At 42.2% G+C, this 15,076-nt stretch overlaps 1 protein-coding gene across 1 annotated transcript; it reads right to left on the bottom strand.

Annotated features, from left to right (window-relative positions):
• Window positions 1-1,060: 1,060 nt before the first annotated feature.
• On the bottom strand, window positions 1,061-12,832 carry NIT2 (nitrilase family member 2). Its single transcript, XM_058838302.1, has 10 exons — window positions 12,673-12,832; window positions 10,610-10,728; window positions 8,162-8,282; window positions 7,953-8,041; window positions 6,535-6,628; window positions 5,470-5,544; window positions 4,971-5,049; window positions 4,224-4,322; window positions 3,127-3,182; window positions 1,061-2,741 (listed from the first exon to the last, which is right to left on the bottom strand). Exons 1-10 carry the CDS (start codon window positions 12,698-12,700, stop codon window positions 2,653-2,655), a joined length of 849 nt encoding a protein of 282 aa, XP_058694285.1. The 5' UTR covers window positions 12,701-12,832; the 3' UTR covers window positions 1,061-2,652.
• Between the last annotated feature and the right edge of the window lie 2,244 nt (window positions 12,833-15,076).

The following is a 15,076-nucleotide window of genomic DNA, read 5'->3' as shown; positions in this document are numbered from 1 at the left end:
ACTGAAGACTTGGATAAAGCCTGTGTATCCTAGAAGGATACTCTGTGAAGTTGCTTCTGCGTACAATTGTCTAGCAAGTTAATTCTCATCATGTATGGTCCCTGTTGTTCACAGGGACAATGCTTTCAGGCACATGGTGTGGTTCTTGGGATGTCCTGCACAAGGCCAGGAGATGGACTTTCATCCTGATGGGCCCCTTCCAACTCAGCATATTCCATGATTCTAAGCTGTGACTTGAATTACTAGGATCTAACTGCAGCTGGAAAAGGAAGAGGGATCTAACATACATTGAAGAGCTGTACTGTAACTTTGGAACTATCAAGAGAAGCTTAGATGCAGCTTTAACCAGCACAGCCTAACCTAATCTAACCTAACACTGCCCAATTTTCTGCCATTTCTTTAAAAATAATTTAAATTCTTGCAGGCTGAAATTCTGGAACTGTTTCAGGGTTGTTACTGATTCCTGTACCTAGAGACTATTGGTACACATGTGTCGTATGGATACTTAAAAGTGCCTGTTTTCTACCAACACAAAGGTTGAGTATTGACTGCTTTGAGTACTATGGCTAAGAACTGACAGTGTACTTTTTTTCAATGAAAGCCTCACAAATGCATAGTCCCATCTATATCACTTCTGAATGCAGCACACTGGAGACCCTACTACATACCCTGCTAAAACAAGGTGCTTAGAAGTTGTCCTGATAGACTGAAAAGAAGTGAGCTCATGTCAGCTCTTCAGCTGAGTTCACCAAAGTAGCTTGTAATAATAGATTTTCATCCATCCTCTCCATTTGGGATTCCATGGGAGGAGAGTTCAGACCACAAACTGCACTTTGCATTTCTCAAATTTAAGTGGTCAGCCCATGAGAGTCCTGCACTACTTTAATCCTCCAAAGGTAGTTTTTATTTACTCCTGCGTGTTGAACTAGTAGAGAAAGGGGAGGGAAAGAGATGAAATCGTTATGATTTAGAAGTTGGAGCCCAGCAATGGCCATCATGGATATGGGTTGTTGAGTATGTGGGAAGCACTAATCTAATGCAGGAGACTCGGCTCAAGTGGTAAATTGTTAATTTTTTAATATTTATTTTTCAACAAATAAACCTTCATTTCACCTTGTGCTCTGTGGCTTGTTTCTTAAAAGTTCTGGTGCAGTATGTACACCAAAATGCAGTGAAAAGTGTAGACCATAAATACCTGCTGATACAGAATGCCACCAAGTGGAATTGAGGGAAAGGATGTATCTGGGTTTGGCTGAGCTTTTGTTTATAGAACACACACTCAGCTCATTGCAGAGAAGCCAAAATGTAAAAAAAAAAACAACCAACCAAACAAAAAAAACCCACAAAAAACCCCACCAAACCAAAAAACTGTGGGAAGAGGAGGATTGCTGAACATGAATAAAAGGTAAGATGGTTTTGGGGGAAATGTGGTTAGCTAGAGCAAGATAAAACCTTTTCTCCTTCCCATTTTTGTATTTTGAAGTCACTTTTAGCCTTAGGGTTGTTTTATGCTGCTGGAAAACGAAAAGCTTATCAGTGAAGGCTGGTAAGTTGCTTCTTATTTTCATCCCAAGGAATAAAAAGCATAATTTGTAAATGCTTTTTACATTAAAAGATGTCTTCCTTAAAAAAAAAAACAAAAACACAAAAAACCAACCCAAAACCAAAAGTGGAACATGCTTGGCTGGTTCTCAGCATTTTAAAGCTATTGTTCACAGTTTGTCTCCAGCAAAAGCAGCACAGTAAGGAAAGTTTTCTCTGCAGTGGATGGGAGCTGCCCATGACAGCAATAATGCATTCAAACATTGAGCAGTCTTCTGGGAGACCGTGGGCAGAAGGACTTAGTGTAACAGGTTTTCCAACCTGACTCCCCTCAGCCTTTTCCAGGCAGCAGAATTAAAGCCCACTCAGACATTCTGTTAAGGAAGCAGTATGGAGAGCAAAGGTGTGGCAACGTCTGAATTATTTTAGCAACACAGTAACCCATGTCACTTCAGCAATGAACAAGATTTGCCATAAGGAGAATTTAATACACAGATCCAGACAAACACATGAACCAAAAACTGTTACATATTCTATAGGAGCAGCTCTGTCTGGCAGCTTCTTGCGGTGTCTTGTGTAGTGAAGAGCAGAATTCGGCCTGTTTTGCTCAGTGTGTTAAATTTTAAGCTTCCCAAGTTAGAAGTAGGGCATTCAAGGACCTAGGTTAAGTCACGTACATCTAAAAAGGACAGAGTGAGAAGAATTATGCTTCTAGATTTTCTGATAATTCACTGAAAAATTCAAAATTCAAAGCTGACTTGAGAGAGAGTTTCAGAGAACAAGAATTCCATTTCTGTGTTCTACAAAACAGCCCTCAGAAGGTAACTAAGACATTATGATGTGTAAAAATCAATGTTAATCACTGCTGTGTTGAACTGATTTCATCTCCATCTTTATCCTAGCTGCAAAGTACTATGAAATATTTAAGTATGAGAGGAAATACAAAAGTTATATTTCAATTATATTAGAATTACACCAAGTTTTTTGTTATGTGATGGTTTCCTAACCGGCACATTTGGCAGTAAATTGTGGAACAACTACTAAGGAAATCCTTCCAAAGATGAAGGCAACAGCCATTGTGACAGCTGAACCTTCCCTCTTCACCCAGCTTCACTTTTTCATCTCTACACCATAGAGATCACAACGCTTCTGGTTTAAAATAGGAATTTGTTGACGTATTTCTGCAAGTTTCTTTAGATCTGCAGGGGAGAAGAAAAGAGTTAAGAGAACAGCAGCCAAAAAAGAAAGCTCCCTACTTGCTCTGAGGGAAAATAGCTTTGGTGGAGAATGGGGTGGTAAAGCACAGCAAGTGAGCAGCCAGGGCTAAAGGAAGCCTCAGCTTTATCCTAAGGTGGCACCTTCTTCCTAAGGAAGTGAACTAGAAGGGTACAGATGTAGAGTATTGTATATAGAACAGTAGAGCCAAGTGCTGCTGGTTCTTGCTTTAACCCAGCAAAGGTGGACAAGGCAGAGGAATACTGCATCATCTGTAGTTGCAGTCTCTCCTCAGTGTCATGATGTGTCTCTCATGATGTGTACTCAAGAAAAACAGTGGGAAAAAAACCAAAACAATTTTTCCCTTACCTATATCTGTGTATACAACTGTTTCCTCAGCCCCAGCTTTGGCTATGACTTCACCCCTGCAAAATTAAGCACATTTGTTCACAGGATTAACACACTGGTCTTGAGGCGTCAGTCCAGTTGCTGCTGTTTGTACAGAAAAGGAGTTCCTACCCTTGATGCCTACAGCTGTAATGACAGGGCTGTCCTAAAAATAACATCATAATCCATAACTCTGGCATGACAGGAATGGCTTCCAGGCTTTATATATGGCATTTTTTATATGTAATATATACATACTCAACGTAAGTGTCTTTCAATGATCAAGAGCTGTGGTAAAAGCCACTCTGAGAACCACCACCTGTGAGCATGCAACACACCTCCAGCAGACAGGAACAACCACACTGACCAAGATGTACACTTTCTCCTTTGAGGATCCTACTGGCTTTTAACAGTATACTTTTACACTGCATGAACTACTGAACGTGATCATGTCTCCCCCAAGTGTTCTGTCACTGCTTTCAGCACATAAAAGCTCAAGACATAGACAAAGATTATCTTACTGTGCAAACAGCTAGAAGCAAACTATCAGTAGATTTATCTGGAAGAAAAACAACTGCCTAAAGATTTGGTCACTTTTACCTCCTGTGCACCTGTGTGACTTCTGCTCAAGTCAGAATCTCTCTTCTCTAGCTGAAGACATTCTTCTTGTTCTTTCTTACGTCAAAGCAGTGTTGTTCTTTGAGGAAATGAGATAGTTCTGTGTAAGCTGTTTAAGCTGGTTTGTTTTTGCACCGTATTACCATATGCATAGCATATAATGGACTGAACTTCGGGACAAAGTGGCAAGGCCAGCAGTTCAACTAATGCTAAATCCTAGGACTAAGTAGCATCTTTACTACCAAAGTGAATATATACTCAAACTAGTTCTAGTTTGCTTCTTGTTTTTTCAGTTTGGCTGTTTAAAATTATAATCTTGAAAATGAAGGCTCAAGTCTCATGTGCTTTCTACCAAGAGTTTGCACTTTTAACAGTAGATGAAAAAGTAGGACTGAAGTGTGACTGGCAACTGAAGTATTTTTTTAACCAAAAATAGGTGGTGTTTATTTTATTGAACTCACCAAGGATTTACTACAGTGCTGTGTCCCCAGGCAACATAGGATGCTTTTTCATCTCTAGCAGGAGATACAGCAGCTACATAGAGTTGATTATCAACAGCTCTGTGTTCACAGAAAAATGAAGGAAGGGAGGAAAAAGTGATAAGAATTGTTTTTATAATACCATTTAATTAAGCAGAAGAGAAAGAATCCACTCTGAAGGAGAAGCTATATATCCTCTAAATGACTAGCCAAAACTGTGAATGGTACAAAGGTCAGGGAAAGAAGAGCCTGGAAAGAGAAATCTCTAGCACCTGGCTCCAGAGTTAGTACATAGAATATAATGTAATTCACAGGTTCATTCAGTATGTAGCAAAATTGACTGAAGCTGACCAAATGAATAAATAATACTGCATTCAGGAATCTCTGAGTCTACTTCTACCTGTAATTAGAGCACTTCCCAAATGGTTACTGGCAGTTCTCTCTAGAATTTGTGTGTGAAGGGTGCTTATACAACCATGGGAAAGGGCTGTTGAAGGAGCATAGCAGGCACTGGCAGGAATTAAGGCCAAGAATTTCCTGCTTTTCTCCTTGACAGTAAAATCAGTTTGGTGTCCCATGCAAGGCTTGAGGGATGGTACAGCTCCAAAGGTAGAGTGGCCCTGCAGCACCACTTCTGACACACAGGTGTCATTTGGAACACAAGAAAGTTCAGTTCCATGCACCAAAACTCCCCTAGAACAGGGAGATAAGCTCTTACTGTGTTCTTACCGTCCCCTTTGTAAGAGTTCCCAATGAGCCGGTCCTGTTGTCATGTTAAAAGCCCCTGGATATATCAGCAGTTGGCAACCTTTGTTAAGAGACAATTAGAACCCAAGCATCATTAAGGGGAAGATGGCTTAGCCTAGAGTGGCCCTTCACACTGAAACCCAGGGTGAGGTTTCTTTCCATACTTCCCAGCCTCTGCCCAAAATGGAACCAAACAGAGCCTGTCCATGTGTAACAGGTTACATCAGCCAAGAGCTGTTGTGGGGTACCCCCAACTCCATCACTCCACCACCATATGTGAACCAGGAAGTGATGGGTACTTTACTCGCTGAGAGAAGTCACTTATCTGAGTAAAAGTCTTGGCCACAGGATTCAATTTGTGTTACTGGGCAGTGATAAGAATGCCTGATCACAGGGATCACCCAGCACTTACCACCTAGAACCAGCCTGCCTAGGCCTGGCCTTAGTGCTGCCCATGTTCCCTTAGGTGACCCAGCCTCACCTTTCTGGCTGTAGATTTGAGCCATCTCAGCAAATCTCATATCATAGCAGATGCCCAGGCCCACTTTGCAGTATGCTGTTCTCAAAACACAAGAGACAGCAGTCACATCACTAGCACGAGTACACAAAACAATCACAAGACTCTCTATGGACATCCTGCCAACTGTTACTTTACATGGCCCACAGCAACAGGAGGAGCTATATTTAAATGTGTGTCCAACAAGCACTGGCTATTGGTGGGGGAGAATTCGTGCTTCATGATGACAGAAAGACTGTGAGAAGCAGTCTTACCCAGCCTTTCAGAACAGCCATTTCCACAAAGTCATGTTGTATCAGATCTTTGTGTAACATGTTCCTTTCTCATTTAGCTGCAATTTTTCCAATTATTTTCTTTTCAATAAAAGAAAACACTCCCTGCTTTCGGAGGGAGTATTTTAATGGAGTAAAAATACAATCATGTACTTTCTTAGAGCGTGCACATTGCAAGGAGGAGAAAGTGACTGTGGCAGACAAGACTCTGTAGAGAGCTCAGTAAACAGACACTGTCAGTTTTTGAGCAATATGGGGCAGGGAGGAGTAGGCATTTTGCTTTTTTTATCTGAGGTGGTTGACTCACAAGAAGGTTGAAATGGGATTCCTGATTTAGTTAATTGTCTGCATTATTATATCATCCTCACATGAAGCAATGTACTGGTGAAGGCTGCTACATACTTTCTTTTCTAGGCCATGTTTTATAAGAACCATTTTCAAGCTGTAACTGCTATAAAACATACAGTCACATCTCTCTAACAAATCAACAGGACCCTTCTTTAATTAAGGCAAGTGGAGTGATGTATGTTTCAATCATTTCTACTCCTCTGTCCTTTTGCAACCACACTGCCTTTTTAAAAGTGTCAGGAGTGACCCAAACACTTGAAGCAATCTATATTTGCCATGGTTATCAAATGCCCAATCTGATAGTCTAAAAACCCACTGCTGGGAGGGAGGAGGGGGAAGAGAACTCCAGAGTGACTGTAGTGTTACTGTAGTAGAGCTCCATAAAAGAGAGGGCTTGTCTTGTACTCACGTGTGTCAAACATGGAGAAACTATTCCCTGGACTCAGTGTTTCAGACTCTTTGAACTGTATCTTCCCAGGAACATTAATGTCAAACAAATGAACCTGCAATTATACTATGATTAATAACAATTACTAACAATTTCTCTACTTGGTGTTTGAGTCTCTTTAGGCATGTGTTTTCTACTGTTATCTAGACTACTCTTCTGTTAGGATCCAAAGTAAACATTGTTTAACATTATTAGACCCCCCAAAGATGATTTAAAGTATTTTCTTCTTTACAGAAATACACATGTCTAAAGTTGCAAATGCATGCAAAACAGACAGATGTCTTGACTTAATGAATTGTCTCTAACATTTGAGTCCCATTCCTGTTAAGCTTCTCAAGAAAACACCTTCACCGAGCCATAAAGTTCCCATGACTTCAGCTATGCAGATGCCCCTGAGGGGCTGCAGCAGCCTTTAACCCTCCCTTGCAATGGAAAGTGTTCCTGACTGTTCCTAACAACAGAGCTGGTTTTAGTTTATCATTTGTTCATACTTTGCACAAGCCTGTACTCATTCCAAGAGCAACTCCTGGGCTTGCACACTGCTGTGGAAGGTGGAAGACAACACAGAACTGCACAAGGTGATCTAGTAAGTGATGCTAATGAAGAATCAGCAAACAGAATAAATTAATACCTGCACCACCAAGGGATTTTGCACCACCTTATTTATTCCATGTAACCCTGCATTATCTTTTCTGGCTTATCCTTGAAAGAAATAAGCTGCTGTTCACTCATGGAGTGATCCCTGTGTGCACTCTCCCATGAACAAGAACTGGGGATAAGAATGAATACAACAGTCCCATGAAGAGAAACTGACTCTGGAGTTACAAGTGGGAGGCAGTTTTCTAGAAGGCACAAAGCAGTGTTGAGGTGGAAGATGACAACAAGCAAACATCTACCAGAAACAGCAATGACAGCTTAACTTGGACTCCGCATGTCTGCACTAACCACATGTATAGCACAAACTTTACGAAGTATGTAAAGAACAGTATTTATTATAACATAAAAACTAAATCCATCAGGAAGCTGAGGAAAAATCCTGATCCCACTCAAGTGGCACTGTGTTTTAGACTTAGGCCAGGGTACAGAGATATCTGAGTTGGATCAGGTTTCATTCTTTATCATGGCTTTCCCAGCATATGGGGAAAGCCAATTACACCTTCCACTATTTTGTCATCCTTATCTCATAAGAACAAATTTATGACCACCTTTTGAAGTGGTATTTACATGCCCCAAATAAAAGTTACATGAAATTTCATGGGTGATGGTACACAACTTATTATTATAAGATTCTACTAATTTATATCATCTTTAAGTACAGATGAAATAGTTTGTGCAACATTGCTGAGAAAACTTTTCATAACAATATTCTGCTGTCTTACCTTCCTATGCTTTGCCAGCAGAGCACCATCAGGCCCAAAGACAGTACATGTATTATAGAGCTTTCCACCATCTTCTTCTGGAATGGATCCTTTGTAAAGGCAAGAACAGAGGTTTCCCCCACTGTATTATTGATGTAATTTTGATTCAATGGCAGTAATAGACATTTCCCATTTTTCCCCCAGTGAGATGGTCACTAAGAGTAAACTACCTCCAATGAGATATATACTGCACTCCTTTGCAACTTCTGACAGCTTTTGTGTTGATTCCCCAGGGATCTTCTCTGCATACTCCTTAAAGTATTGGGTTCCATATGGAGAATTAAAGCATTCCTAGAATTAGATGGGAAAAAAAAAAAGTTAAAATCCAGTAACACCATTACAATGAGACATACCTAACCTTTCAAATTCCTCTCTAATCATGTTCTTAAACAACCTTTGGTTACAGGAGTTTAGTTTATAGCAGCTCAATAAACGAACCAGAAAATGCCAGGAAGGCCAGAGAGACTTGAACAATTGTTGAAAATACAACAGGTGTGTTTGTGGAGTGCTTGCCAAACAGAACATGAGCTAAGACTATCATGCAAGCTGTAAGGCTAGCACTTCACTGCTGCTCTGGGCTTAGCTAGAACACAAGGGATGCTCACATCAGAATGAGGAGCCAAGTTCCACACAGCTCATTTGACAAGTTAAAAGCTCAAAAGATCCTCTCAAAACTGTGAAATGCTCATCCTCAGCCCATAATTTCTTAATTTTTAAAAGGACATTTGCAAAAGCATGCATTTCTCAAAATTACTTACTGTTTTGCTAAACCAATCCTTTAAACACTATTTCCTGACAACCTGAACAGTGTCCCCTAGTTAAAGATTTGCCATCCCTCAGAACCAGGCATGTTGTCTTTACACAGTCAGATTAACAGGGTAGTTTAGATACCTAAAATAGGCAGGCTAGTGCTATTTGAGATGCTCAAGATAAGAGGAACTTTCACACTGCATTACACTTGCCAGCTCTGAGAGGATGTGAGACACCCCACACAACACTTTTTTGTCCCCTGAAGGAATACAGCTGGAGGCCACAGATAGGCTATCAAACTGTGGCAGCAACTTCTCTTCTGTGAGAAAGTGACTCCCAGCCCAGACACCTCCACTGCTCCCTTTGCTCATCAGGAGTGACAAACACACCCCCACCCCCGACAAAGGAAAAGGGAGAAAAAAAAAAATCAAGCTGTGACTAGCACAATAAACATTTCTGCTTTATCTGCTCAAGCAAACTTCTTAACAACTGAGGTAGGTTCTCCTGAACTGGAATAAATGAACCCAAGATGGAAAGGGTTTTTTCCCCTATACAGGCACTAGGCCAGCAGGTACCAGCAAATCCACAGCACAATCTGTAGATGGAAGAAGCAGGAAGGGAAGTCTCTGCAGGCCGTGAAAATGAGCTTCCCAGGTTTTTGAAATCTGGGCTGAACTTCAAAGAAGTGAAAGCAAAGCCAGCTGCCTCCATCTTCATATATTCAGTATGAGTTACTTTTCTTTATATAAAGTTATTAAAAAAAACCAACAACCCCCCAAAGAAACAACAGAGGGAAGACACTATTTCATGCCCAGGCCCTAATGTCAACACAAAACCTATCTCCCAAAAGTCTGTGAAATGCCTTGCCCATGTTTGACAACCGCTATTCTAAAAGCATAAATCACTGTTGGCAAAGTGAGTATCTCAGCTAAATAAGTCTGGAAAATTCAATGTTTGTACACATGATGAAACCAGTAAATAATAGGTAATCTCTACACAGGAGGCCCGGGCAGATCACTGAATGGTCACGTTTGCAACACAAGAACCATGTCAGCACAGAGGAGCTGGGAAGGTTGCTCAATGCTTCCCTCACGACATCAGGAGAGAAAACATTCTGTGTGTAAAACTGAGAGCCAAAGTTCACACAGAGATGAACTTTGCACTCCTGTGTCAGATGCTGCAGGGAACAAGAGTAACACAACCCCATGAGGAGAGGAGAAAAGCTCAAAGCTGCACTGGAAAGACCACCCTGTTGTCAGCACACCCATTGTGAAAATTCACCAAAGTGGCTGAATTATGGCTAAAGTTCAAAAAGTAAGTCAGAAGTGGTTGACCACTTTAAGTGGCTATTTATGTTTCCACACATGGAAGTCACAAGAGAAATGTGTCAATCATAATTCAACAACAAATGACCTGCTGGAAATACGTTTTAAGTCTATTTTGCTTCTCATGCATCTAGAATGCTTACAGCAAAGAATTTTTGTTTACTGTCTTTCACCTTCATGTCAACATTCTTTAGATGAAAACTGCCTTTTTCTACACTTCTTCAGCAAAGATTCAAACTGCAGTGTCACTCACCCGAATTCAGAGTATATCAATGATGGCATTGCCTAGGATTAATCTCAGCAAAAATTTTACCAGAATCCTACACTACAAAAAAAATCAACCTGTTTTTTGTTTCCCTTTTCATTCCCCACCTCTTAGTGCACTCCAGATACAACCCCTGGGATTTTTAAGTTTTGAGTGCTATTTTGAATCTTCATACAGCAGCTAAGCTATCCAGTGAGGAAGAGGAATATATAGTCATTAATAACACTAGAAAGAAGTTTTGAAGCACAAGGGCTAAGTGTGCCATGATCTTTACTCACAGGTAGAGCCACAAGTTTTGCTCCTTTAGCTGATGCTTCCCTCACCAGTCCACAGGCTCGTTGGAGATTATCTGATTTAACAGCGGATACATGAAGCTGGATAAGAGCAAGGCGGAAGGCTGATGGCAGAAAAGAAAAAAAATTATTCATCAGAATTCCTCCAGGAAACTCTTCCAAATTTGAATTCAGTAATAAGCATTGAAGGAAACAAATGAGTTAATATATAAACGTGCACAAACCACTACCAACTCAGGCTGCAGCCTATCTCTCACTCTGGAAACAGTCTCTTGTAATGCAGGGAGAGCACTGAACCCAGGATTGCCAGTGGGAGCCATGCATGGCCACCACCCTGCAAAGATCACAGAACTCACATGCCAGCAACACCAATCCATGTTCTAGGGGAAGGAGCCATGTTACAGAAAGGGAGAGCACAGGTCCCCCCAGCCCTTCCTTCCCAGGCTGCTGCGGACTGTGGGAACCCATCTTGTTGCACACGTTTCCTAAAACGTCACTAGGGCACAAAAGGACTGGATAATCCCAAAAGCACCAAATAAAGGAACTGTTAGCTTTTATCCCTCAATTCACACCCAGTCTGGGAAATGGCTATAAAAACCAAGAAAGGTTAACATCTCTCCTATTAATTTCTTAGCAAACTAGTTTCTGGACAAGTTGCAAGTGTTACCAACAGCTTCTACTCCCACTAAGCAGGATATACATTTGCAGGCTCTCCAAGTAACCAAGTTTTGTGCACACCCCTTGGACTTCTTCCATTAATCTCTGGGTACCCCAGGCTGTAGGAAAACACACCCTGATCAGGTAAAACTATTTCCTTTAAAACAAACACAAACCAAACAACCAACCGATCCTCTCTGGCTTTATAAAAGTATCCCAGTTTCATAGTACCTCTCCTGTCTGAAAAATTCCCCCATCATACAGTCAAATATCACCATAAGAAAAAGACAAAGCTGGAAGCAACACAGTTCCAGTGGTCAGGAAACTGGAAACTGATTCAAGTGAAGATGAGATTGGGTCAGGAGCAGTTGAGATACATCTTTTTTCCTACTTAATTCTCACTTCAGTAGCTAAGCAGCTAATTTCTAGAGGTTAAGCAAGTGATTAACTGCTCCCTTTGATACTCTTCATGTGAGAAACTTTTACTGTTGGCTCTATTGAGCAAACAAATCTTATCTGGTACTCTGAATAGATGTAACCATAGGTTCCAGACCCACCGAGATAATCATACTAGGGATCTGTCAAAAATTCTCAGTATTTGTGGAATGTGTTTTAGTTCAGACAAGTTGGCCACTCAAAGATTTATATTTCAGCTTAAAAGAAAAAAAAAAAAACAAGAAGAAAAAAAAGGCACTAGGAAAAAAAACAACCCCGTAATGTTTAAAACCCCAGGAAATGTAATTAGGGTAATTATTATTATTTTCCTATAAAATATAATATTATTTCCTATAAATATAATATATGCCTCAGGTTTGGAGTTTGATAAGGTGCAAAATTGAAGCTCAGCCATTAACAGAACACATGTACTTGTGCCACAGTTCCGTTTACAAACATTGAGATGTGGAAGTAACAGAAATGCAGAGAAATGTGCAGCAGTGCTGTAGAGAGAGACCTCGCTCCCAGCCTTGACCAGCTGCCTCAAGAACTTCTTTAAAAGCAATTGTCAGGATAAGCCTAAAGCAACGTAGGCCACAACCAGGTAAAAGCGCATCAGAGTAAAATGATGGTTCACATTTGCACCACTACATTACAAAACACCCTTGCTTTTGTTTTCTAACAGCTGAAGCGAAGCACGCCCGGTTTGTTCGCGTTTCTTGAGGAGCTGGCCGCTGCAGGGCGAGCGCTGTCTCCCGGTCTGTGCCCGGCGGAGCCCCAGGGCAGCTCCCTTTTCCCTGCCCGGCTCCACAGGCTGTGCCAGCGGCCAGGCCCGAGGCCTTTCCCGATCCCACCGGGGAGGCGCGGGGCACCCGGGCCAGCGGCCCGCGGAGCCTTTCCCGGCCGGGCGGGGCCGGGGCCGCGGGAGGAGAGGGACGGGAAAGGCTCCCACTCACACGCCATGGCTCCGCCGGCCGCCCGCATTCCCGGCACCGCCCGGGCGGGCGCGGCCCGCGGGGACTGCCGGGATTCGCAGTCCCGGCCCGGGCCGGGCTTTGCTCGGAACCGCCCTCAGGAGGCCTTCGACCGGCCCCGCCTGGTGCCGGGAGCCGCGTTCGGAGCGGCAAAGCGCCGGGATGAAGCACCCCCGCCCTGCCCGGCCTGTGAGGGTGGCAGCGAGCGGGCAGCGCTCCCCGTTCAGCGCCGGCAGCAACAGCGGAGCCCTCCAAAGCTCCGGCTGTGCCGGGAGCCTCTTGCCCTGCCCTGCGCAACAACCCCTGACAGCCTTAAGCCAGCTAAAGGCTCATCACAAGGGACCTGTACCAGTTTACAGGGAACCCATTCACCTGGGACGTCCCTGTCCTTCTGTACAAGAACGGCATCTCCCAAGGTACATCAAACACCTTCACAGTGCTCCAGATGTGGAGCAGTGTCCAGTTCTGGGCTCCTCAGTATTGGAAAGACAAGGAGATACTAGAGAGGGTGCAGTGGAGGAAACAAAGATGATTTGGGGTCTGGAGCATCTCTCTTATGAGCAGAGACTGTGGGAGCTGGGCCTGTTTAGTCCGGAGAAGGGAAGGCTGAGAGGGGATCTCACAAGTGCATATAAACATCTCAAAGGCGTTTGTCGAGAGGGTGGTGCCAGACTCATTTCAGCCGTGCCCAGTGTCAGGACAGGAGCAATGGCCATAAACTAAAACACAGAAAGTTTCACCTCAACATGAGGAGGAACTTCCTTACACTGAGGGTGGCAGAGCACTGAACAGGCTGCCCAGTGAAGTCTCCCTTTCCAGAGACATTCCAAACCCACCTGGACAAGTTCCTGTGTCACCTGCTCTAGGTGACCCTGCCTTGGCAGGGAAGTTGAACTAGATGAGCTTCAGAGGTCCTGACCAAGACTGCCAATTCTCTGAAACCTACACACTAAATACCATGCTGCTCTTCCTTGGCTTTAAACCCCAAGTGTTCCCCTTTACTCAGCACAAGACATTGCTGTCTCATACATATTTTCCAGCCTTGGGCTTTTTAGAAGCATGCTTGTAGAATTGTAGATTTATGTTGTGTAGCAATATTTCTCACACAAGATTATGTCTGTAAGCTGAAAGCACACAACAGAATGGGTAAAGATAAAATGGGTAACCCAGGGTGATCAATCTCTTACACACCTTCCCTTTCAGGAAACATGGAGAGAGAGAAAGGATGGAAGTGCATAACCACTACTGTGTGCAACAATTACAAACCTTCCTTCAACCAGAGAACTGCTCAACCTGCCCCTTGGAGCAGTAAAGAGAACCACTCATCCCAATCTGACCAAGCCAAAGGATGGCAGAACAGACAGTGCAGCAGCCCTTAGCAGGCCTCCCTCCCTTCTTTTTTATATATGCCCATGGTGGTAAAAAGAACATGTATGATTTTTTTGTAATTTTTTTCCCCCAAATATCACACTTTGCAGGGCTCCAGGTGCAAAGAACAGCTGTCTCCCAACTTTTTCCCAAATAATAATAAAAAAAAATTTAAAAAAATTAGGTAGTGTCATCCTTTCAAGGTGCAAAGCACAGGCCTAAAATCCAGTTTTGCATGGGTCAGAGATAAAATGTATTCTTCAAGCTTCCAAACAAAAGTATCTGACTGTGCTAGGTATGCCCAGTAGAACAAGTTACATAGTACCACCCTTTTCCTTCCCTAAAAGGAAACTTTTCACACATTCAGTAGACATCGCCTATGTTGAAAAAGCTTACTTGGCAGTACCTGAAGTTTTAAAACTACAGCTGACATGTAGTTGGAAGGAAAAGATACAATCACAGGTGAGACCCATGTATTAGGGCTAACAGAATAGGCAGCTTTAAAAATTGCAACTCTGCAATCAACAGTATGTAAAATTCTTTACAAATTCTCATACAAATCATAATCTAAAAGAGTTAGTGAGACAAATGAAGAGCCATCAGTGAGCACAGAAGCACAAACTCTCACTGTGACACAAATGTTTCACTTGCAGCGAAGTTTTACTCCAAGACTCCTTCCTACTCCTCATTTCTATCACTCCTGCATCATAACAACTGTCACCTTATATTCAGCAATACAGACAGTGGTGCATGCAGAATAAAACAAGACCCAATTTTAATTAAAAAAATTAAATAAAAATAAAATTAAAATAAATAATAATAAAAAAAATTAAAAAATTAAAAATCCTCAGAGCTAAAAGGGACAGGAAGTAGCATACCAACATTTTGGGGTTTTCTTTTCAAAAAATGTTGCTGCAGTACTGTAATTAAAATTTCTGCTTAATAATACAAGCTTTATAACAAAAATAATAACTAAAGGTATGTACACTATAAGGCAAAAGTGGCCCTTAAACTGTGG

Source organism: Poecile atricapillus, chromosome 1, assembly GCF_030490865.1.
Source record: "Poecile atricapillus isolate bPoeAtr1 chromosome 1, bPoeAtr1.hap1, whole genome shotgun sequence".
Taxonomy (NCBI): Eukaryota; Metazoa; Chordata; class Aves; order Passeriformes; family Paridae; genus Poecile; species Poecile atricapillus.
Note: the sequence above shows the minus strand (reverse complement) of the source record. Positions and strands in the feature narration are given on the sequence as shown.